The sequence below is a fragment of the Stegostoma tigrinum genome, chromosome 8 (genome assembly GCF_030684315.1).
Source record: "Stegostoma tigrinum isolate sSteTig4 chromosome 8, sSteTig4.hap1, whole genome shotgun sequence".
NCBI classification, from domain to species: domain Eukaryota; kingdom Metazoa; phylum Chordata; class Chondrichthyes; order Orectolobiformes; family Stegostomatidae; genus Stegostoma; species Stegostoma tigrinum.
In genome coordinates this window covers 57,379,749-57,405,992 of record NC_081361.1, presented here as the reverse complement: position 1 = coordinate 57,405,992, position 26,244 = coordinate 57,379,749, and the positions used below count along the sequence as shown (strand labels likewise).

The window sequence follows — 26,244 nt, the reverse complement described above, 5'->3', positions numbered from 1 at the left end:
AAGAGTGAAATATCTTCTTCAATGAGGATGGAGAAGGTCATAGTCCTGCATGGGCCAGAAGGCCCTATGGACAGGAAGATATCGAGACAAAAGAGATAATGGGAACTGCAGATGCCGGAGGATCCGAGATAACAAAGCGTGGAGCTGGATGAACACAGCAGGCCAAGCAGCATCTTAGGAGCACAAAAGCTGATGTTTTGGGCCGAGACCCTTCATCAGAAAAAGGCCAAGTGATGAAGAGTCGAGGCCTGAAATGTCAGATTTTGTTCTCCTAAGATGCTGCTTGGACTGCGTGTTCATCGAGCTCCACGCTTTGTTATCTCAGATATCGAGACAAAATATGGTCAGACAAGTTGGACAGACCCATGAAAGCTTTATGGCAAATGGCTTCCAAGCTGAGTGAACTACAGATAACTGTTTCTTTTGTTATGGTTTTCAGCAGACTTGCTGAGAGGCATTGTTTCTTCTTTGGGACATTGATCATTGAGTTACTTAAGTTTCATTATTTTGTTTTAATATCTAAAGCATATTTGTTTAATTTTATTATGCTGAAATTGTAAGATTAATCAAACTCAGTTGAAAAATCTCATCTTTGCATAAATCGCACATATTTGAACTTGTACATCATGATGTGTTCCATTGAGCTCTTGGAGCTAAGCATGATTAAGGGCTTTGCTTCTCTCAGGATTACATTGAAAGCCACTTGCGCTGTCACTTCAGCTTGATTGCTTACATGTAACCAGGTGACAGTCTGCACATGTGGACCAAACCTAACTGAGAACTTTCTAAAGCAGACATGGAAGTGGAGATACAAACAAGAAACCATGTTAGGCCAATATGATCCTGGAGCATGTCATTTGTACTTGGTATGATGGAGGGCAGAAATAAGTAGCTGCTGAACAAGCATTGCCCCTTTTCTAAACAATTTGCCTTACTGTCTATGCATCTGTCAGAATTTAAAAAGAATTCATGGGAAGTCAGCATTGCTGGCCGGGCCTCCGCTTATTGACAACCCCTCGTTGTCCTTGAGAAGGTAGTGTTGAGCTGCACTTTAAACTGCTGGAACAAAAACAGAGATTGCTGGGAAATCTCAGCAAGTCTGGCAGAATCTGCAGAGAGAAATTACAGTCAGCGTTTGGCTCCAGTGCCAAGTGTTGGATAGTGAAGAAGGCATCTGGTATGCTTGCCTTTATTAGTCAGTGCATTGAGTATAGAAGTTGGGATGTCTTGTTGCAGATGTACATGACATTGCTTAGACCACTTTTGGAATACTGTGTGAAATTCTGGTCTCCCTGCTATAGGAATGATGTTGTGAAACTTGAAACGGTTCAGAAAAGATTTACAAGGATGTCTCCACGGTTGGAGGGTTTGAGCTGTGGAGAGTGGCTGAATAGGCTGGGGCTATTTTCCTTGGAGTATTGGAGGCCGAGAGTAGATTTTACAGAAATTTACAAAATCATGAGGGGCGTGGATAGGGTAAATAACCAATATCTTTTCCCCAAGGTGGGGGAGATCAAAACTAAAGGGCATAGGTTTAAGGTGAGAGGAGAAAGATTTAAAAGGGACCTGAAGGGCAGCTTTTTCATGCAGAATGTGTATGGAATTAGCTACCAGAGGAAGTGAAGCTGGTTCAACTACAAAATTTAAAAGGCATCTGGATGAGTATAGGAATAGAAAGGGTTTAGAGGAATATGGGCCAAATGCTCGCAAATGGAACATGGATTAATTTAGGACATCTGGTTGACATGGAGGAGTTGGACCAAAGGGTCTGTTTCCATTCTGTACAGCTGTATGACTCTATGGTCAAGTTCTTCCTCTTTGGAGCATTCAGAACTGGTCCTGAAGAAGAATCGGTGGACCAGAAATGTTGACTCTGATTTCTCTCCACAGATGTTTCCACATCTGCTGAAATTTTCCAGAAAGTTTTGTTTTTGTTTCTGATTTTCAGTGTCTACCAATCTTCTAGTTTTTTTATTTAGTGTTTTAACTGCTGGAGTCCATTTGACATAGGTACACTCACAATGCTGTTAGCAAGGGAATTCCAGGATTTCTATCCAGCAACAATGAAGAAAATGCAAACATATTCAAGTCAGAATGGTAGGTGGTTTAGAGGAGAACTTGAAGATGATGGGGTTGAAATTTGTCAGCTTCCCTTGCCCTTCCAGATGAAAGTGGGTATGGATTTAGAGGGTGTTGTTTCTGAAGCCTTGGTGCATTTCTGCAGTGCATCTTGTTGATGGTACACATTGCTGCAACTGAGCATTAGTGGTGGAGGGAGTGGATGTTATTGGACCTGGTACCAGTCAACTAGTTTATGATACCTTGGATGCTGTTAAGCATCTTGAATATTGTCAGAATTGCATTATTCCAGATAATTGGCGAGTATTCCTGCACACTCATGACTTGTATTTTGTATTTGGGAGTCAGGGGATAAGCTGTTCACTGCAGGATTCTAGCTTCTGAGCTACTCTTGTAGCTATTTTATTTAAACGGTTAGTTCAATGCAATTTCTGCAATGGTAGCCCACAGGATTTTGATTTGTGGAGCATTCAGTGGTGTTACCTGAATGTCAAGGGGCAATGCTTAGACACTGTCTTGTAGAACACCATTGTCTGACATTCATATGGCACTATTGTTACTTGCCACTTTTCAGCCCAAGCCTGGGTATTATCCAGGTCTTTCTGCATTTTGGCATTGACTGCTTCAGTATCTGAGAAGTTGCAAATGGTGCTGAATATTGTGCAATAATCAGTGAATGTGCCCACTAACAACTTTATGATGGAGGGAAGTTCATTGATGGAGCAGCTGAAGTTGGTCCTGTCAAGGGCACACCCCTGACATATGCCTCCAGAGATGTCCTGGAGCTGAGATGGCTAACATCCACCAATTATTACTGTCTTCTTTTATGGCAGTTTTGACTTCAATCAGTGGAGAGTTTTCCCCCTTATTGCTGTTGTCTCTGGTTTTCTTAGGGCTCCTTGATGCCAAGGGCAGTCATTCTCCCCTCACCTCTGAAATTCAGCTCATGTCTCCATGTTTGAACCAAGGCTGTAATGAGGTCAGGAGCTGAGTGTCATTGGCAGAGCCCAAACTGAACGCAAACTAGGCAATGGCCTAGTGGTATTATCGCTGGGCTGTTAATCCAGAGACCTGGATAACATTCTGGGGACCTGGGTTCGAATCCCACCAGGGCAGATGGTGGAATTTGAACTCAATAAATATCTGGAATTAAGAGTCTAATGATGACCATGAATCCATTGTGGATTGTTGGAAAAACCCATCTGGTTCACTACCATCCTTTAGAGAAGGAAACTGCCATCCTTACCTGGCCTGGCCTACATGTGACTCCAGACCCACAGCAATGTGGTTGACTCATAACTGTCCTCTGGGCAATTGGGGATCGGCAATAATTACTGCCTAGCCAGTGATGCCCTCATGCCATGAATGAATAAAGAATCAACAGACTATTGCAAGGCAAATACTGTTAAGTAGTATTGATATGACACCTTCCATCAATTTACTGATGATCAAGAGTAGACTAATGGGGTGGTAATTGGCTAGATTGGATTCATCCTGCTTTTTGTATATGGGACATACCTGGACAATTTTCCACATTTTTGGGTAGACATCGCTGTTGTAACAGTACAGGAACTACAGGCTTAGAGTTGCATTAAATTCTGGAGCAAATATCTTTAATACTTTTGCTAAAATATTGTCAGGGCGCATTGGCTGTCTGAGAGAGTCCTAATTCTAGGTCATTCCCTGCCAGCTCTGCAAATGGTGCTGAATATTGTGCAATAATCAGTGAATGTGCCCACTAACAACTTTATGATGGAGCGAAGTTCATTGATGAAGCAGCTGAAGTTGGTCCTGTCAAGGGCACACCCCTGACATTTTCTTCAAGGAAGATAAGAATTGGAGAATCTGTAGTTTTTGTCAGTCTGGGACTGCTCCCTCCTGTCAGAGGGAATATTGTCCAATGGACCGAGAAAGGAAGTAAGTGATTAATAAGCAGACACTCCAGAGATTTTTTTAATAATATTAATAACATTTTGTAGCTGCCTCCCATTGAATTTATGTCATCCATGTGGTTCTGAGGCTTGCATGTGATCATCCTATCTGACACGCCTCTGAACTTGCACAGGTAAACTGATTAATTCATGCCAGTATTAATGTCAGTTTGCAGTGAGTAGATGGTGTCACTTACTCTTGCAGAGTGCAGCAGATCACTTAATCCCCTTTAAGCATTTGATTCAGCCTTTATGATGAATTTGACTGTTGACCTGCACTGCTACCTTAGCCCAACCACCTTGGCCAGAGAGATGGGCATCCTGCTATCATCCTGGGGGAAAGGACCTCCTATCTTGCCAGGATGAACTCATTGAGTCGTGGGATCAGTCTCTGCTGTGTGACATCTTTAGGAAGGTGGGATCAAACACTACAGGCTCCAGTGTTCCTCCTGACTTAGAATGAGTGAAAGCCTGTTCAGTCTCCTTAAATATCTGCCCAGACCTCCAACTCTAAAGGTTTCCAGTGGGAGTGAGAATCTTCTGCCTGTCACAACCCCAGAAGATTCACATTGAACTTGTCAAAAACTCACATGCATAAATAATGAGTTGAAAACTATTATCATCTGAAAAATCCTGAACTGCTCCTGAGCAGAAGTGACATCCTCTTCCAGGCCCCATACTTGACCACGACCAAAAATTATACCCGTTGTTAAAATAAAAAATTACAACCTGTTGCTCATCAGCATTTCTTTTAAAAGCCTATTTTCCCATAATTTTACAAACACATTATTCTTCTACAGCATAAATGTTTATCTTGCAGCATTTGGATCATCCTCATATCCCAAATACTTCGTGTTTTGTTCAGTTCTTAACAAATTATAGATAAAAAGACTTATTGGATTCATCAAAACTGTGGCCAGTAATAATTGCAATAAAGTTTCAATGCTGTTTTCCAATAAGTTTCTTCAGTGCATGAGAGAGTTGCTGTAAAATTCAGTGCTCAAAACAAACTATTGTTTCCCGTTATGATAATGAACTGACAAACTTTTGTCATTCTGCAAACAACCATTTCAATTTTAGGAAGCAGGAGCAATGATAATGTATGGTTTACATCTGTAACCTGTAACGAATTGTAGCATTTTCAAAACAGAACAGTGGAATGTTACAGTGTATTAATGGATTGTCTTATTTCTAAAGTGTTAACTTTTGAAAGATTCTAACTCTATATAAATCTGATTAATCTTCATAATATTTTATAAAAGCTGTAATGATTAATATTCTTGCCATTCATTTGTCTTGTGCTATGAATGCAAATTTGTTCAAATCCTCCTCAACCACAATGTAATTTGCCTGTGTTTTTAATTTTAGCAAGACGTTACCAATTTTTAATGAATGTTTTAAATTTAAAAATCATATGTTTGACTTTTTCCATGACTCACTTCATATTCCTTTTAGCTTTAGATTTCTCTTAAAACATCCCATCCCTTGACTCCTTTTTTGTGCATTTATCCTTCTTTTGACCCTTTTAACACTGAGCCCATCTGCTTCCAACATCCATCTCCTTCTTTTATATCATCCATTAAACCCATCTCTTTCACCAACTCTTTAGGAACTCTCTAATATTTCCTTTGACGTATCAACTGTTGTTTGGCCCTTGAAATAATGTTGTGTTCAGTGTACATTATAATTGGAAAGTGTTGCTGTAACTTGTGAAAGCTGCAAAGGTGTTTTTTGATGTTATGAAGAAAAGCCTAAAAAGCATCTGCCCACCCTCAACGCCTATGAATTTTTTGAAGAACCAAAAAATAAAAAAAACTTAGACAGTGAGTTCCAGTCAAAATTGTGCATTCCTTCCACCAAAATCACACTGCAGTTCCTCTGTGTCTTCACCTCTCACACAGATGGCCACATTTCAGAATTATTTTCAAGACTTGCTGTAGTAACACATAACATAATGAACATTGACAAAAACTTAGCATTTAAATTCTTGTGTGGATCAATTGTAACAATATATTTATGAAATTGTCTTTTTATGCAGATAATAGAGGGTGATATATGTGTGATTGGGCCTGGAGTGCTGAATGCAGTGGATCTGGATATACCTCAGGATACAATGATCTTCTCTGTGATTAGACCTCCGGCTCATGGAGTGCTTCTGAATGGCATCTTTGGAAATGATGTTGCCAAATACAGGCAAATGAATACTGAAGTTCTGCAACGTGATCTGAGGGTACATAGCTTTAGCATGGATGAACTCAAACAAGGTCTGTATACTGTGTGCTGCAGATGTCCTCTGCTGGACAGCAAACATTACTGCATAGCTGTGTATCACTATCAGTTCCTCGTTAGCAAGCTTATGTGCCATTCAAGATGGGAAATAAGCTTTGGGGTGTATTGTAAAGCTGGCCTAGATGGAACAAAAGTAAAGCAGAAAGAACTGATTTTGGATTTTTTTTTCCAAATCTTGTTTTTAGACGTTGTGAGTAAAATTTCTTCATAACTCTTTATCAGGAATACTTGGGTACTTACTGATTAGGGATGTAATGTCAGTATATTTTACTGTATTTGCTATTTATTTACAACTGAGACAGCACCTCATGTGCAGGGACCACCTGTAGTTTGCTGTTGAGCATCAGGTATTGTGGGATTAATGTCCATTCAGCATCTCCTTTGGGACTAACTGATACAAAGTGTTCATCTCATTATGGCGGTATTTTCAAGCCTTTTCATTTATAGATCATTTAGACAGGGAAAAAGACCATATAGTCTACCTCTTGATCCTAACCCATCCACATTCTCACTGCAAAAAGTCTCAACAGAATGAATGGAAATGATAGTGCTGTTTTTGGTCACAGGCAAATGATGTAATATTGATTCTGGAGATGTACAATCACATGTCTGGTTCATGTTCAGCTGATTCTCCTCCTCATTTTCATCCCCACAAATGTTGAAGTTCTACCTGGCAGTTGTACATTGTGACAGCAACGTTCATAAAACTACATTGCAGTTACTTGTGCTTTGCGTGACACATCCCATGCACACAGGCACTAATCTGGCTGCGTAATGTCATGAGAATGGTCAAGATCAGGGTTCTTGTTTGGTAAAAAGCATTTGTAGCAGAGTGGCTTGCTATTCCTATAAGTTTGCAGCAGCCATTAAAAACATTATATGAATCAAAGTAACAGGGGGCTGAAATTGGCATAAATCTTCCCCCCTGCTTGAAACTGTGATCAATTGTAGCTCACCTATTATCACTCAACTTGCTATCAACTGACTCAGTACAGAACAGGAATCGCACCTAGGATGGCATTGTCATTTTGTATCAATCGCACACTAAGCTGCACATTTACTAACTGACACATTAAGGAACACAACCAAATAGTCACTCATTAAGCAAAACTTGCAATAACGTTTTGGAAGCTGGAGTAAGTTTGATCCCGCCATCTTGTAAAGGTTTCTTGAGCCCATGTGTCTTTAATTGATACAGGACATATTAACCCACAAGATTACATAGGATATACAGCTCAGAAACAGACCATAAAGTGTTTGTGACCTACTTGAAAGTGCTCCCATCTTTCTCATAATCGACCTCTTGTCCTAAGTGCTTGTCTAGCTTGACCTTAGACACATCTATGTTATTCTGTTGAACTGCTCCCAATGGTGATGCATCACATATTCTTACTTTCTGTTGTTAAAGATTCTTTTTTTCTGAACTCCCCTATTAGATTTCATGCTGACCATCATATATTGACTGTTCCTAGCTATACTATTGCACACAAGTAGTAACATTCTCCCTGAATGCAGTCTATTCAAATCTTCCATAATTTTTAAAGTCTTCTATTTGATTGCCTAGCTTTCAAACCTTTCTTAATATATAAACTGTTCTGAATATCTGAGGAGGGATAAGTCAGTATCCTTTTTTAAAAATCTTTTCTGAGTCTGTCATAAGAAATATTTATATTTCTATTTTCATGTACAGCCATAAAAAGTCATTAGATCAAAATGAAGAAGGTAATTATAAGGTTTCCCTGAGTGAAAGAGACAGGAATTTTGTTAGCTACAAAGCCCACGTAAAACACCCCACAAATGTAGGTAATAAGTTAAAAACATTTAGAGTGTATGGTACAGACAGGAAGAAAAGCAGCTTTGCAGTTTGTAAGCCTTTGGAATCCTTGATGTGCTGAATTATTAACCTAAAACCATAATTGTTGACAAGTATCCTCAGTTGTAACAAAGTGTGTGGCAAAAACTGAAACCAATATACCCAGTCACATACTGGAAGCACCATGGGCAGTTTCCCTTTTGTCTCATATCTGAATCGCTTGTTTTTGCAATTGAATACAGTTCTACTTTCTCTGTTTGGCTTCCCTTCTCTTCCCAGTTTCTTGAGGATCATCCTTATTTTTGTCTAATCTATGAGAGCTTCCACATCCCAGTTTATCTGCATTTATGAACCTGTGCATTAGCTTTTAGTTGGTAGCCGGACTGGATACTTGCCTGGATGCTGCTATCCTCTGATCCTCAGCATCCAGTTGGATTGGAAAAGATAAAGCTGTGTGCCAACCTTTCAAAAGAGATAAAGATGGTATTGCATATTCCTAATTACATTTAAGGATTAAATGGACAAACCTGAACACTTCATCTGCTTGGCTGGGCAGAGAAGGTGGACGGAAAATGAATTTGTAACAGTAAAGAATGAAAGTCTTTTTTCACTGCTTCACTCAGCTTGTCAGATGTCCACGCCTAGTGAAAGACAAATTAAAGATACAATTAGTAACAGAGCTGCAAGATAGCCCATCAACTACCACCCTCTGTCTTCTTTCAGCAAGCCAATTTCTGACCCAAACTGCTATATCTCCCACAATCCCATTCCTCCGCATTTTGTACAATAGCCTTCAGTGGGGAACCTTCTCGAACGCCTTGCTGAAATCCATATACACCACATCAACCGGTTTACTCTCATCTACCTGTTTGGTCACCTTCTCAAATAACTCAATCAGCTGTGTGAGACACGACCTTCCCTTCACAAAACCGTGCTGACTGTCCCTAATCAATTTATTATTTTCTAGATGATTATAAATCCTATCTCTTATAACCTTTTCCAATACTTTACCAACAACTGAGGTAAGGCTCACTGGTCTATAATTACCAGGGTTGTCTCTACTCCCCTTCTTGAACAGGGGAACCACATTTGCTATCCTCCAGTCGTCAGGCACTATTCCTGTAGACAATGACGTGTTAAAGATCAATGCCAAAGGCTTGGCAATCTCCTCCCTGGCTTCCCAGAGGATCAGAGGATAAATCCCATCTGGCCCAGGGGACTTATCTATCTTCACACTCTGTCGGATTTCTAATACCTCTTCCTTGTGAACCTCAATCCCACCTAGTCTAGTAGCCTGTATCTCAGTATTCTCCTCGACAACATTGTCATTTTCTAGAGTGAATACTGTCAAAATATATTCATTTGGTCCTTCCCCTATCTCCTCTGACTCCACACACAACTTCCCACTACTATCCTTGATTGGCCCTAATCTTACTTTTGTCATTCTTTTATTCCTTAAATACTCATAGAAAGCCTTAGGGTTTACCCTGATCCTGTCTGCCAACAACTTCTCAAGTCTCCACCTGGCTCTTCTGAGCTCTCTTTAGGTCTTTCCTAGCTACCTCGTAGCCCTCAAGCGCCCTAACTGAGCCTTCATATCTCATCCTAACATAAGCCTTCTTCTTCTTCTTGACCAGAGATTCCACCTCCTTCGTAAACCACGGCTCCTGCGCTCTACAGCTTCCCCCCTGCCTGACAGGTACACACTTATCTAGGACACACAGGAGCTTTTCCTTGAATAAGCTCCACATTTCTAATGTGCCCATCCCCTGCAGTTTCCTTCCCCATCCTTTGATCCCTAAATCTTGCCTAATCTCATCGTAATTGCCTTTCTCCCAGCTGTAACTCTTGCCCAGTGGTATACACCTATCCCTTTCCATCACTAAGGTAAACATAACAGAATTGTGATCGCTATCACCAAAGTGCTCACCTACTTCCAAATCTAACACCTGGCCGGGCTCATTACCCAGTACCAAATCTAATGTGGCTTCGCCCCTTGTTGGCCTATCTACATACTGTGTCAGGAAGCCCTCCTGCACACACTGGACAAAAACTAACACATGTATAGTACTCGAACTACAGTGTTCCCAATCAACATTTGGAAAGTTGAAGTCCCCCATGACAACTACCCTGTCTCTCTCACTCCTATCAAGAATCATCTTTGCTATCCTTTCCTCTACATATCTGGAACTATTCGGAGGCCTATAGAAAACTCCCAACAGGGTGACCTCTCCTTTCCTGTTTCTAACCTCAGCCCATACTACCTCAGTTGACGAGTCTCCAAACATCCTTTCTGCAACTGTAATACTGTCCTTGACCAACAATGCCACACCTCCCCCTCTTTTACCATCTTCTCTGTTCTTACTGAAACGTCTAAATCCCGGAACCTGCAACAACCATTCCTGTTCCTGCTCTATCCATGTCTCTGAAATGGCCACAACATCGAAGTCCCAGGTGCCAACCCATGCTGCACGTTCACCCAGCTTATTCCGGATGCTCCTGGCGATGAAGTAGACACACTTCAAACCAACTTCTTGCTTGCCGGTGCCTTCTTGCGTCCCCGAAACTTTATTTCGGACCTCCCTACTCTCAACCTTTTCTATGCTCGGACTACAATTTTGTTTCCCATCCCCCTGTTGAATTAGTTTAAACATACCCGAATAGCATTGGCAAACTTCCCCCCCTAGGATATCGGAACCCCTCTGGTTCATGTGAAGACCATCCTGCTTGTAGAGGTCCCACCTACCCCAGAAAGAGCCCCAATTATCCAAGAATCCAAAACCCTCCCCCCTGCACCATCCCTGTAGCCACGTGTTCAACTATTCTCTCTCCCTATTCCTCGGCTCACTAGCACGTGGCACGGGCAACAAACCAGAGACAACAAGTCTGTTCGTCCTAGCTCTCAGCTTCCATCCTAGCTCCCTGAATTTCTGCCTTAAATCCCCATCTCTCTTCCTACCTATGTCATTGGTACCAATGTGGACCACGACTTGGGTCTGCTCCCCCTCCCCGTTAAGGATCCCAAAAACACGATCAGAGACATCATGCACCCTGGCACCTGGGAGCCAACACACCAACCGTAAATCCCCACAGAACCTCCTATCTGTACCCCTAACTATGGTGTCCCCAGTGACTACTGCTCTGCTCCTCTTCCCCCTTCCCTTCTGACCATCAGGGACAGACTCTGTGCCAGAGACCTGTGCCCCACTGCTTTCCCCTGGTAAGTCCCCCCCCCCAACAGTATCCAAAACGGTATACTTATTGTTGAGGGGAATGGCCACAGGGGATCCCTGCACTGCCTGCCAGTTCCCTTTCCGTCCCCTGACTCTAACCCATCTGCCTTTTTCAGAGATCAGAAGATTTGACCCATTCATTTTCTGAGTTGCCTGTGGCAAACTGTTAGATGTCAAATATATATCTCTGTAGTTTGGCTTAAATAAAGAACTCAAAGTTTCACTTTTAACTGAATTTCCAACATAAACATGACGATATCAGGCATTTTAAATTTAAAAACTCCAGAAATTCAAGCAATACTCTTTCAAAAGGAACTTGAGAAGATAAACAAATGTTATTTAGGGGAACTGGAGGAGCACAGCAGGTCCGGCAGCAGAGGAGTGGAAAAGTCAATGTTTTAGATCAGGACCTTTCTTCAGAACTAGAAACGTCAACTTTCCTACTCCTCTGATGCTGCCTGGCCTGCTGTGTTCTTCCAGCTTTACACTGTGTTGACTCTGACTCTAGCATCTGCAGTTCTTGCTGTCTCCGTGTGACTTATTTAGGAGAAGTGGTTTTGTACTCATTATGTTATTAGATTAGTGATCCAGAACCGCAGACAAATGTCCTAGGCATGGGTTTGAATCCTACCACTGCAATCTGGAATCTGAATTCAATAAACAGCTGGCTTAATGGTGACCAAGTGACTGCTGATTGTCAAAAAAATTGATCGGGTTTGCTAACGTCTACCCTCCTGACCACCAACAACCTCTGAAACCCCAAGTTGACGACTCATCCTGAAGACCCTACTACCTCCTGACCAGATCCAACTGGCCCCACCAACCACCCAACTATCCATCCAAACAGGGCCAATGACTGCGATCCATTTTGACTTTACATCTTCATGTAAGGACCCAAGCACATTTTGTGACATCAAATCACATGCTTAAACAGCAATACCTAAGGTTGCAATTGAAGGGAACAAAAGAAAGTAGCAGAACCATGGAAACTTCAAAGCATGAGATATGCTCAGGTGTTTACAGTTGGAGAGAAATTTACCTAACTTTATTACAAAAATATTAATGGAACCTAAAACTAAAAAACACTTGAAGGCTATAGAAGCAAAGGAATTTTTCAGTAGGAAAATTCTCTGGCTTGATTAAACAATACAGCATCCATAAAACAGCTCATGGAAAAGTGTTGAAATATGACTTATTCTCTGGGCTTGAAATTGCGTTGTACAAGTTCTGAACTTCTATTTCACTGTCCATCAAATACAGTTTAATATTGTAGGTGCCAACAGAGTATTCTTCCCAAACAGAACACATAATAGATGTAGAACAAGTTGGTGGCCTGTTCAAACAGAGTTAATTAATTTTACCAGATCAACCTCCAAAGTATGTTGGCTTTGAGGTATTTGCTCTCCACCTGCTACACTTTCACTCTTGACCCTGCAAGCCCCTCTGCTAACTTTACTATTATATGACTGGTTACCATGCAGCCCATTATTCCTGCTAAATGTTTATAGTAAGAACTCAGGATATCAAATTCACTGTAGACGATGGCTGAGAATTATCTTCCATGGTCTGTGTGTTGTCACTCAACTCACTGTTTCTGTCTAGGGCTAAACATTGATTGCGATTTTTCAGCTTAGTAATTAGCTGTGGTTGGGGAAGGCTATTGCTGGAGTAAACTGCAGCAGCAGTTTGAAGGTGCAGGCACCTTCACAGCACAAGACCATTTTGCTGAATTCATTTTGCTTAAATAATTCACATCCATGTTCAAAAATCCTAACTGCATTCAGTGCTGAGCGCCCAGATTTTGTGCATTACTGTTGCCTTTTGATCAGGGTCTGAAATGCCTTCTGCAGCAAACGTTACAAGCTACTGTCCCAACTGTTTCAAAAGATGTCCAACCGTTGAGAGCAAGATATAACCAAACTGTATTTGCTAAGTGTCTAAGTCGTGGAATAGTCTTACTTGACCCTGTAGCACTTAATTGAAACATGCCATTTTTTCCTTCATATCTGTTCTAATGAATTTGACAATATTTGATAAAGTATTAGAGGATTCTTCATAGTGTGTGGGGTGATGGGTGTAGTTTATTAGACACATGCTTGAATCCACTATTAATGAGGTAAAACAGAACATTTACAGAATTAAAATACAAAGTCAACATGATTTTGTTAAAGGGCAATCATGTTTGAAAATTTTATTAGAGTCCTTTGAAAATGTAAAAGCAGGATGGATAAAGGGGAACTTGGAGATACTGTGTGTATTTGGATTTCCAAAGGCATTTTTAAAAGTGCCATGTAAAAGGTTACCACGCAGTGTAAGAGTTCATTGCGTGGAGGTGATATATAAGCATGCATGGAGGACTGACTCTCTCACAGGAAAAACAGTCAGAACATACGAGTAATGTACACGTTGGAAAGCTGCAACACGGAAATGCCACAGGCACCAGAACTGGAGCCTCAGCTATTTATAATCTATATTAATTTCATGTATGAAGGGACTGAAAACATTGCAGCCTTTTTGGTAATGTTACAAAGATGAGAAAAAAAAATAAGTTGTGAGGAGTATACAAAAAGTGTGCAAAATTTTTGAATAAATGCAGATAAAAATGGCAGGTAGAGTATAATGTCAGGAAGTTCAAGGTTGTCCACTTTAGCAGGAAGATTAGAAAATTACTTAAATACTGTCAGACTAGAGCATGCTGCAGTACAGATAGTTCTAAGAGGCCTTGTATGTGAATTACAAAAAATGAGTCGAGGAATTAAAAATGCAAATAGAACATTGACCTTAATTACAAGGGGAATTTAGTATAAGAGTAGGGAAGTCATACCACAAAAGCCCAGGGCAGTGATGAGATGGTGCCTTGAATATAATGTTTTAGTTTTCCGTACTTAACAGGGGATGTTCTTGGGTTGGAAGTAGTTCAGAGAAGGTTCACAGACCTGATTCCTGGGTTGAAGAAGAGGTTGAACAGTTTCGGCCTATACATACTGAAATTTAGAAGAATGTGAGGTGACCCCTTTGAAACATATAACAGGCTGAGGGGGCTTGATGGGTAGATCCTGAGAGTTTTCCTCTGATGGTGGAAACTAAAGGAAGGGTGCACTGTTTATTTTTTTTGTTTTAAAAAAATTGTTGACAAGTTCTTTCCCTCAGAGTCTTTTGTCTTTAGAATTCTCTTCCTCAGATAACAATCAAGCCTATCATTGGATATATTCAAGACTGAGTTAGACAGACATTCCATTAACATGTTAGTAATGGTTTGTAGGGAACTGGCAGAAAGAGGAATTAAGGCCATAATCAGCTCAGCCATGATTTTATTGAATGGCAGACCAGGCCAGATGGATTGAATGGCCTACTCCTATTATTTATTGTGATTTTATGATCTTTTAAATGGTGCTATACATTTTTATAGGTTAACCCACTTTGATAACCTTGTTATGACCATGTTTGCTTTTCTCTCATAGGAATGAAGCTTATGTACATGCACGATGACACAGAAACCTTGAAGGATATTTTCACCATTCAATTAACAGATGGCAAGCACACAGTACAAGAAACAGTTCATGTCAGCATTATATTGGTCAATGATGAGAAGCCAGTTATTTTAAAGTAAGCTCCAATTTCTTTTCAGAAATCCACAACATAAAAATCTCTATCTGATATCATACAATTTCAAAATGTAATTTGTGCTGTGGGGAAGGAGAAGTTGGAGGAGAGTGGGGAGGATAAATGAAGGGAGCAGGTGGTTGATAGAAACCAAAGGAACTGCGGAAGCTGTAAATCAGAAACAAAAACAGAAGTTGCTGGAAAGTCTCAGCAGGTCTGGCAGCATCTGTGAAGAGAAATCTGAGTTAACATTTTGGGCCTGGTGACACTTCTTCAGAACACTGACAGTTCTGGAGCTGGTTGATAGGTTCATTTCTTAAGTTTGATGTAGTTTTAGTGTTCTGTCACAGGCCTAAGCTCTATCCATGATCCCCATATAGTGTTTGTCTTGACGCTGTCATTTGTATCACGACTGAAAGTTAACAATATGGAACATATATTTCACAAATATTGATTGATTCAACATCAATTTTTGAGTAGCTCTGTATTGAACTGTTATGACTGTTTAATAAATCTTATTCAATGATATCGAACTAATTGAAAACAAAGAAATTCGGGACAAAGCTTAATGAAGAAATAAATGATTCAGGACTTCTGATTCTATTGAATTAGGAAGTGGCATTAAAATGCAGCGAGTTCTGTGAATTTTAAGACGAATTTAGTGTGGTGAGTGAGTTTAGTGATATTTTGCCTACCATAGCATAAGGCATATTTTTTCACACAATCATCTGTTTTTCACTTTCTGAATTATGCACCCAAAATACTGGCCATATTTCTTGGGTTATCATTTGTTGAGTGAGGTGGGATTACTTACTACTGTCAAGACTTCCCAGCTTTCACACCTCAAACACCATGTTTAAAAGCCAGCTCCACACTGCTTCAGATACTGAAAGCTAAGATTTATCCTTCATACTGTGAAACATGACACAGAAAATGTCACTGGGAAAGGCAAGTTCCTCCCACTTCCAGGATAAATCTAGAGGTGCTGGTCAACCAGGTGATGGAGAGGAAAGCGCTCCTTTTTTGATCAGACCTACCCAGCCTGGACACAAATTGCATTATGGACCAGTGTTATGTCCCAAGATGAAAGAGAAGCATGGACAGGCTTTTGGCCACCTTGGAGACCTGAGAGTATTTAGTGGACATGTGTTTGGACCAGTACTCCATTGCTTTAGCATTGGGTCCACAGTGTCAATGGCAAAGTGATGGTGATGACCTTTTTTCAGGTGTCTTTTTCTCTCAAGGTGGTGCCAGGTGATGCACACATGGAGGAAAAGTGACAGACAAGCTAGAGATACCCAAGCTTCTCACCCTCTATGATGCCAAAGTGTGCAGCTGTACAAGCTGAGTGTAGTGAGCCTGCATCTGGGTTGAAGGTGCTCAGTAGGTCAAAGGCACCAGGTGATGTCTATCCAAGTTTCCCAAACCAACCATTCCATCATATAGCAAGCTCCTATTTCCCAGGAGAAGAACACATACTTAAACATAGCGGAGGGAGAGGAAGACAAGAGGGCACTTAGGTGACACAGTACTTCATCCTTGTAAATAACATATCATTATTGTTAATATGTCTTCATTTGCACTATTACAATATCTGCTGTAGAATCATTTTTGCTGTCAGAGCTGGTTAATTCACATCCATATGAGAGATAAGGAGCAGCATTAACTATCCCAAGGATGAAAAAAATTTGTACTCACCAAGCATTGCTTATCGATCATAAACAGCAGATTCTTTGACTGCAAATGACCTGAGACATTAGAGATACTTGAGCTGTGATATTGAGGATTTTAATGCAGACAACACTGAGGATGAACAAAGTGTGCATCAGGGCATGTGCTGGGGCCTGGCCTGCAAATGTGATTGGACACTTAGAGACCTTTATGTCTGAGAGTGTGCATTTCATATATGTCTGCAGGCAAAGGTAACCATATATTATCTTTACATTGGAGTGTGTATTCAAAGCCAGGAGTTGCACACTGGGAAGCTCACACATTCACTTTCCCTTGTGGCATAGTAATCTTCTGGGAAAATCTGCACAAAGTGCTGCCTTTCACTGATTGAGGGCTGTCCCCCAGGATGATCAAGAATTACAAGGCAATGCAACAGGTTAACAATGATGGAAGGGTTCTGTCTTCTGTCAATGATGTTCTGTCTTCCAAAACTTTCTATGGAACATAGACACAAGTTGGAATTTCTAAGGTCCTTAATCTCATGACACAGAGGCAATTGGTGTGCACAATGTAATTCTCCCAATTGCTTAAGGCCATAATTTCTTTGGCAGTGTCTGCGGACGCGTGCAATCATGCACCCAGAGTTGTGCACCATGCTGGATCCTCTACACCATCACATCATGTGTGAAAACTACACTGCACATGCACTGAGAAAAGTGCAATGTTGAAATGGAGTTCACCAGGGAGGAATGAGGACTTGATGCACCCGACATGGTGGGGGGGAGGAAAATGCCCGATGAAGGGCAAAAGAGGGAGGAAAAGGGTGAGCGGGGAAGGGGCCTGATCTCCCCTTCACTCCAGTCCTTTCCTTCTCCTTTCTCCCTGTCATTTTCTTCACTCCCATTTCCCTGCCCTGTCCTTCTCCCACCACCCTCTGCAAGTCCTTCCTCTCTTTAATCCCCTGCACTTGCTGTGGCCCCTGTTTCCCTAACCATTCTTGTTGTCCTCCACCCTCCCACCCCTCCCCTCCTGGGCCTTGCCCCACCCAGCCCTGCTCATTCACTGCTGTAGCTGTCATGACACATGCGCATATTTGCAGGGATTGGCCCTTACGCACTGTGTATCAACAAACTCAGCTTAATTTTTATTCTTTACTCTTAGTCACTGAAATGCAATTATTGCAATTGTCAACAGCAGGACCTCAAAATAAAAGTTCTTTACTTCATCTCCCAAACAAAAAGAACAATAACTTGTTCTTCCTAATTAGCACATGGTTGCATCATTTCAGAAAGTAGAACATCGAACAATATAGCACAGCACTACAACCGTCCGTTCAACCCATCATTTCTGTGTCAACCACGACTGCAATCTAAACTAATCCCATCTGTCTACACCTGGTCCATATCCCTTTATTCCCTACCTGTTCACGTGTCTGTCTAAATGCCCCTTAAACATTGCTATCTGCTTCTATCACCTCCCGTGGCAGTACATTCCAGACCTGTACCAGTCTGTAAAAAACCTTGCTTCAGATACCTCCTTTAGACATACCCCCTCTCATTTTAAACCTACGCCTTTAGTATTTATCATTTATGCTTTGGAAAAGCGATGCTAATTGTCCATCCTATCCTTGCCTGTCATCATTTTATATTGTTCGATCAGATCGCTCCTCAGCCTCCAATGCTCTTAAGAAGGGACATTCTACAAGGAACTTTTGTATCAATGGTGTGAAACTAGGCAGATTGGGAAAACACAAGCAAATTGCGGCTGATTGCGGAGGTATGCTAAGAAAGTACTATGACCCTCACAAGGGCTGCCAGCCTCTAAGTAAGATGATAGGAAGTGAACTCTAAGAAATCAAGCTAAGATGCATATATCCATGTCAGTGCAAAAGCATCCTTTATAGGCACATGAGGTGCACACCAGCCCTGCACACAAACCAATCTGGTAGAAGCATGCAAATCATAAGGGTTCCTGAGCTCCAAAGCAAAGTATTGAAGGCCTGAAATGGAGGCTGAGTTGATCCAATTGCTGGCATGATAATGTAGTGAAACTGATGGATTGTTGAATGAAGTTGTAGGGATGAAATGTCAAAGAGGATGAAGTCCACAGAGAATGCAGGGACCTTTGTGAAGAAGAAGCAGTAATATGATGACTAGGACAGGCATTTGACGAAGTGCAGCTGCTAGGTGCCGGCTGTGTTCTCTTGGCAAGGAATTTGCACCATCAAGTTTCTCAGTGGAAGAGAGGAGATTTAGTAGTTCAATGTAAGTAGGGTGAGTTAGGTTTTTTAAAAAGATTCAGATGCATGAAAACCAGATAAATACCACTCAGTGGTAAGATTATGAAGTTGGCATTTAAAGCTTCAGAAGAAAACTGGGAGAGACATCAAAAATGTGACTCATTTCATTCTTGCCCTCCTTTGCTCATATTTGCTGGTATTCAATGGGGAAATTTTCACTCATTGGAACTGTTTAGCTCAGTGGCGCCATCAAAGCATTTAAATCTCCTGCCTTCAAACAATTTCGGAATCCTCTCCCCATCCTCCTTTTCTGATGAAGGGTCTAGTCCCAAAAAGTGAGCTTTTGTGCTCCTAAGCAGCTGCCTGGCCTGCTGTATTCATCCAGCTCCACACTTTGTTATCTTGGATTCTCCACCATCTGCAGTTTCTATTATCTGTGATCACAATTTTAACCTCACTGCAAAGTCTCTTCCAGGATGCCTAACCTGAAGAAGTTACCCTCCTCCCTCTGGACCAACCTCAGGGGATCTCTCTCCCACTGCAACTCTCTTGTGGTGTCTTCGGCCTTGAAACTGCTACTAACCTATCCTCTCCCTACCTCCCCACCACCCCCCTATACTCTCCTCTCCACCTATTTTCTCCTCTATCCATCTTCAGTCCACCACCCCCTCTCTCCCTATTTATTTCAAAATCCTCTCCCCATCCCTCTTTTCTGATGAAGGGCCTAGGCCTGAAATGTCAGCTTTTGTGCTCCTAAGATGCTGCTTGGCCTGCTGTGTTCATCCAGCTCCACACTTTTATCTCGCCTTCAAACAACTGTACTTAATAATCAATGCTTCTTGTTTCAATTTGTAGAAAGAGAGCGAGGGTTATCATTATGCGATTAATGCTATATGGCCATTTTCATAATTTATTATTATAGTAGCAAACCAATGAGTTCACAGTTTGATTGGCAACTCCAAATGTTTATAAAGTACTTGATAATTCAAATGAAAACTTTTTTGTTTTTTAGAGAGAATTAAGTGTTTGTAGGATGTCAAATGTAGCGTATTTTAAGTATTTTTTAAAATAATGCATTAATCAATGTGGATAGTAGGCAGGTTAGAAAGATAGTGTAAGGACAAAGGGAATGATGGGGGCATGAGGTAGCACTAAGTTGGCAAAGGAGTTTTAAATGGCAGGGAGTAGTTGAATAGATGCTATGGAGGGTAGGAGGGAGAATGGGGAATGGATGGAGAGACATAGCCTGGCCTGGAGCATTTGGATGGCCATACATGGGGAATGTGGGAGGTGGATGAAGGGTGAGGGCTGTTTTTAGTTTTGTTTTTTTTTCTAAATCTGGGAAAGGTTTGGAGCCCTGACACAGACCTTTTGAAAAGCTTTTGGTAACCATTGTGACTGTCTCCACACACGCTTCATTGTTGACAAAGATGATTCTCATATCAACTGATGTTATAGCTGTACCTTTGGGTTGAATCAGATTGTTCTTTATTTGTTCAGAAATGCAGGTTTGCAAGTGGAAGTGGGAGAAAACAAAGTTATTTCCAGTGTGGCTTTAGAAGCTGAAGACAAGGACACACCACGATTCAAGCTTTTCTATGTCATCAATACTGTTCCCACATTTGGACAGCTGCAATTCAAGGTAAAAACTGATAGCATCTTCAATGTTTTTACGTTTATTGAAGGAGTTCAGAGAAATGATTGCTTCAAAATCAGTGCTACACAAGAACTAAAATTATTCTCCTCATAAAAAGCATAGGTCATTAATCATTCACAGAAAATTATTCTTAAATAGTAGTGAGAACTGGGGAGAAGAATCTGTCTGCTCCTTTATACAGTGATATTATGGGTTTTTCTTTATGTTGATAAAGATTACCAGTGGTCAGGAGCTCTTGTGCAAGTAGAAACACGTTCAAGAAGAAAGGGATAACACCGTGTGGAGCTGGATGAACATAGCAGGTCAGGCAGTATCAGAGGAGCAGGAAAGTTGATGTTTCGGGTTGGGACCCTTCTTCAGAAATGGGGAGGGGGAAGGGAGCTCAGAAATAAATAGAGAGAGGAAGGGTGTGGCTGGGGAAGGTAGGAGGGTTGGTGATAGGTGAGTGCAAGTAGGGAATTTTGTGGATTGGTCAGGAGGATGGGAGGAGGGATAAGTGGGAGATAAGATGGACAAGTGATAATGGGAACTGCAGATGCTGGAGAATCCAAGATAATAAAGTGTGGCGCTGGATGAACACAGCAGGCCCAGCAGCATCTCAGGAGCACAAAAGCTGACGTTTCAGGCCTAGACCCTTTATCATGGACAAGTTGTGTAAGGTCAAGGAGGCAGGGATGAGAGGGAGGGTTGGACATATGATGAAGCGAGGGGTGGTGAAATTTTAAAACTGGTGAATTCCATGTTTAATCTATTGGGCTGTAGGTTTCATGAAGTGGAATATGAGGTCCTACACCTCCAGTTTGCAGGTGGTGTCATTGTGACACTGGAGGAGGCCCAGGAGGAACATGTCACCCAGGGAGTGGGAGGTGGGGTTAAAATGCTTGGCGACAGGAAGGTTTTGTCTTTTGTCACGTACAGAGCACAGATGCTCTGCGAAACAGCCTCTGAGTCTATGTTTGGTCTCACCAATGCATAGGAGGCCACATCTGGAGTGGCAGATGCAGGAGACCAAGTTGAAGGATGTGCAGGTGAATCCCTGTCTAATATAGAACGTCTCTTTTATACCTTGAATGGAGGTGAAGGGGGATGGGCAGGTGTAGCACTTCCTGCAGGGAAAGGTGCTAGGGTTAGTGGGATGTGTTGTGCGGACGATGGAGTCATGGAGAGCGCGATCCCTATGAAAGGCAGATAGAGGTGGAGAGGGAAATATCTCTTTGGTTGTGGAGTCAGAATGTTGGGGCGGAAGTGGCGGACAATGATAGATCGGATACAGATGTTGGTGGGGTGATATGAGAGGACAAGGGGGATTCTGTCTCTGTTTTTGTCAAGGAAAGGGGATATGAGGACAGAAGTGTGGGAAATGCAAGAGCTGCAGTTGAGGGCATTTATGTTATAGTCCTTCACATCGGAGGACAGCTGGGATGTACGGGCATGGAATTCCCCATCTTGGGAGCAGATGCAGCAGAGGTGGAAGAATTGGGAGTAGCGGAGAGTATTCTTCAGGGAGATATGTGAGAGGATGCGTACTCCAGGCAGCTGTGGGATTTGGTGGGCTTGAAATAGATGTCATCTCTGTCACAGAGATGGAGACAGAGACGTCCAGGAAGGAGAGGGAGGTATTAGAGATGGTCCAAGTGAATAAGAGATCAGAGTGAAAGATGTTAGTTGATGAACTGTTCAAGCTTCTCATGGGAGCATGAGGCAGCGTAGTCATCAATGCAGTGGAGGAAGAAGTGGGGGATCATGCTTGTGCAAGAGTGGAAAAGGGACTGTTCCACTTATCCATATAAGTGGATAGCCATGGCTTGGGCCCACGCAGGTGCCCATGGCCACCTCTTTAGTCTGTAGGAAGTGGGAGTAGTTAAAGGAGAAGTTGTTAAGGGTAAGGACAAGTTTGGTTAAGCGGATGAGGGTGTCAGTGGAGGGGGACTTGTAGGGCCTGTGACAGGAAGGAGCAGAGGGCTTTCAGGCCATCCACATGGGGGATACAAGTATACAGGGATTGTACGCCCATAGTGAAGATGAGGTGCTGGGGGCCGGGAAACTGGAAGTTTTGGAGGAGGTGGAGAGTGTGGGTGGTGTCCTGGACCTACTTGGGGAGTTCCCGGACCGGGGGAAGAAAAGGAGTCAGGGTAAACAGACAAATATTCAGTGGGGCAGGAACAGGTAGAGACAATGGGTCAGATGGTGCAGTCAGGTTTGTGGATTTTGGGAAGCAGATAGAAATGGGCGGTGGGGTGTTGGGGAACGATGAGGTTGGAGGCTGTGGGTGGGAGGTCACCTCAGGTTATGAATGGTTTGAGAAATGATGGTTTCGTGGTCACAGCTGGGGCCATGGTCGAGAAGGCGGTTGGAGGAGGTATCAGAGAGTTGGCGCCTAGCCTCGGCGATGTAAAGGTCCATGCACCATACCATTACTGCACCACCTATGTCTGTGGGTTTGATAGTTAGGGTTGGAGCGGAGAGAACAGAGGGCTGCAGGCTCTGTGGGGGAGAGGTTGGAGTGAGTGAGAAGGAGGGAGAGGTTGGGGCGATCAATGCAGTTAAAAATGAAGAGGCCGAGGGAGAGTACGAGGTCTTGGGATGGTGTCCAGAAGAATGGGGGTTTGTTGGAGGCAGGAGAAGGGCTGTTTGGAGGAATGGTTCAATTCCCGTTTAAAGAAATAAGTGCTGAGGCCGAGGCAGCAGAAAAACTGTTCGACATCCAAGCGTGAATGGAATTCACTGATGTTCAGGTGGAGGGAGATGAAGGTGAGCCCTTTACTGAGGACTGACCATTTGTCCTAAGCGAGGGGGTAGTCGGCGGGCTAGGGGGTGGAGAACGGGGCTAGGATTGGGTGTTAATCTGGTAGCTGGGTTGGAGCTGGCTGTGGCGGTAGGAGTTAGTGCCGTTGTCAGTGGCGGGAGTGGTGATATCACTGTCAGCGGCGTCGTCGTCGGTGGAAACGAAGTTGTTGCCCCTGTTGTCAGTGGTGTAAGTGGCGGCAACGGTGGTAGAAGCAGCAAGGTTGGCGTTGACGGAAGTGATGAGGTCTGTGGTGTCAGCAGGAGAGGCTGTGGTAACCAGATGGTTAATGGCACCAGGCACATTGAGGGGGAGGTCCTGGGGAGGGTTGAAGACTTGGGGGACGGAAGAGGCCTGAGTTTGGTGGTAAGCTCAAGTAAGTTTAGTGTACTTACGGCTTTTAATGTCAGATAGGGCAGAGAAAAGGCGTTGGTTAAGGGTATGGACACCACGAAGAACGAAAACCGGAAGAGGTCCTTTGCAGGTCTGGGAGAGGAAGGTTTTGAGCTGGGGTTGGGTTGATTGTAATGCCAGAAGATGCCGGAGCATTGCTGAGAGCATGTAGTTGAAGATCTATAAAGAAAACAGTTTTTGGAGGCTCCGGATGTTTTGTAAGTTGAGGTTGTCACAGTTAGGGCCAGATCGGGATGGCCTGAATGTAGTTTGGAGTCCATTGGTGATGACCTGATTCTTATAGGCAGGTATTGAGAAAGGAGATGTGGGTGTCAAGTCCTCTTCAAGAAGAAAGGCATGTCAGAACATTGCAAATCAGATCCAGAGGCACTCTGCATGAACTACATCGATCATTTTAAAATGTTGCTGTACACTGAGACCAAAACAATTGCCGTCCTCCCTTTAAAGTTCAATCATTTGTTTCAACTGAATTGGGAGTACAAGACACAGCCTAAACATCCTAGCAGTTCCATGTGCTCCTGGAAATTTGACAGAAATTTCTGTCTGCCACCTTGACTTCACCATCACCTTGCCTCAAATTCCAAAGACAAGGTTATTACCATAACTCTGGTGGGGAAACGTTCCTGTAACTGCCCTGTAGGAGCACTTTGATAGCAACAGTAGAGAGACACCTTGCCGGCAGAGTGGCCAGGGATTGGTGGGATCACTGAGATCTGCTGTCTTCTCCAAGAATGAAATGTTGTGTGAAACATTGGTCCTGTCGGTCAGCTCATACAGATTTAAAGAATATTTTGAACTGACTTGGTGTCCTCATCAACATTTATCACCTGATCAAAATAGTAGAAATAAATTGATTGATTTGCTGTGTACTGTCCACCTTTTAATATAAACATGTTGGTACAAAAACACAATTTGCTCATATAAACAATGTAAACAATAAATAAATTAAATAATCACAACAGAAAGTCTCATCTGCTAGCTTTTAACTTTCCATACTGTCTAAATTTCTGTCTTTATTTGCATTGCAATAATGATTCATATGGAAATGACCCACAACCTGCTATTCTTCTTTGATAACTGCTTATAACATCTTTTCAGATGCAACATAATGAATTTAGAGATACAAAGATAATGAAAGCAAAGATCAAAGGCCAATGTGGGCTGAATGCAGTAATCTGAGTGATAGAAAATTACTCCAGCACTTGTTAAAAAAAATCTTTTTTTTAACAACAGACTGAATTTGAATGGATTCATCTATATCCCAGCATGAATTATAGTCAAGAAGATATAGACCTGAACCGAGTGTGGTATCTACACACAACAATTATGGGGTCAAAAGGTCATGACAGTTTTCGCTTTCATGTTACAGACGGGGATAACTCCTCACCTTCACAGACTTTTCATATTTTGCTTAAGAACTTGAATAAAGGTAAGTAAATTGTAGTTTTGAACAAATCCCATTTTGAGGCTTTTTTGATATTTTTAGTTAGCTGGGAGTTGTCACATGGTGGAAAAATCAAATGTCTGAAAACTGAAAATATCTGGCATGTTGTTTTGATATTATCCGTAGCATTGCATTATGTATTTGTAAACATGTGGAAGTTTGTCAAATGGTACCTTTTCCTTGACTGTAAACAAAAAATGTTGGAAATCACAACAGATCAGGCGGCGTCCGTGGAGAGAGACCAAGCTAACATTTTGCAGACAGACTCACATGAAGAGTTGAAGATAATAAAATGTGAGGCTGGATGAACACAGCTGGCCAAGCAGCATCCCAGGAGCACAAAAGCTGACGTTTCGGGCCTAGACCCTTCATCAGAGAGCTACACATGAAGAGTTACCTAGACTTAAAATGTTAGCTTGCTGACTCTCCACAGATGCTGCCTTCCTGTGATTTTCAGCATATTTTTGTTTTCAGTGCAGATTCCAGCATCTGCAGTAATTTACTCCTATGTGGTACATTTTCCTTGACCTGCCCTTGAATAGATATGAACCCAAGTGGCTCATAATTCTTCTGCTTGCAGTAGTTTGTCTTAAAAATGTCCTGAACTATTCTGATGTGAATTTTGCCTGCAGCAGAATACTTTACCTGATATGGCAATGTTTATGTTATCTCTCATAATATTAGACACAAGGTGTGGATAACATGGTATTGAAGCATTCAACAGATGTTTTTTACAGCCCACTAATATACATAAGTATTACACTGTCATCTGCAACGTCTTCCTTCACTCACTATCACCCACCTTAACCCCATCACCTTTTATGCCTGCATGCCATCTGCATTACCCATTGCCTTGCGTGAATACCTCCCCACTTGCATCAATAGAAATAGCAATGCCATCCACTTTCCTCTTGCATAATACCTGCCCCTCACTCATTCCATGAGAGAAACAGCTCACAGTAGGACAGAAGGAGTCAAGGCAAGTGGTGGGCTACCTGACATTCAGTTCCCCTCCTTAGTGGAGACTATCCTGAATCTGACTACCTTGAGTGACTGACTGTCCAAACCTTTAGACTGGTTTTGCAG

The 26,244-nt window shown here is 42.1% G+C and overlaps 1 protein-coding gene across 8 annotated transcripts in view; it reads left to right on the top strand.

Moving 5' to 3' along the window:
* frem1b (Fras1 related extracellular matrix 1b) overlaps positions 1–26,244 on the top strand; it is a 254,064-nt gene that overhangs the window by 173,707 nt on the left and 54,113 nt on the right. For all 8 annotated transcript variants that reach the window (XM_048539869.2, XM_059647910.1, XM_048539868.2 and 5 more), the window contains 4 exons: positions 6,049–6,274; positions 14,807–14,951; positions 20,359–20,500; positions 24,948–25,143. In XM_048539869.2, the coding sequence (XP_048395826.2) occupies positions 6,049–6,274; positions 14,807–14,951; positions 20,359–20,500; positions 24,948–25,143 (709 nt within the window). The remainder of the gene's footprint in view (positions 1–6,048; positions 6,275–14,806; positions 14,952–20,358; positions 20,501–24,947; positions 25,144–26,244) is intronic.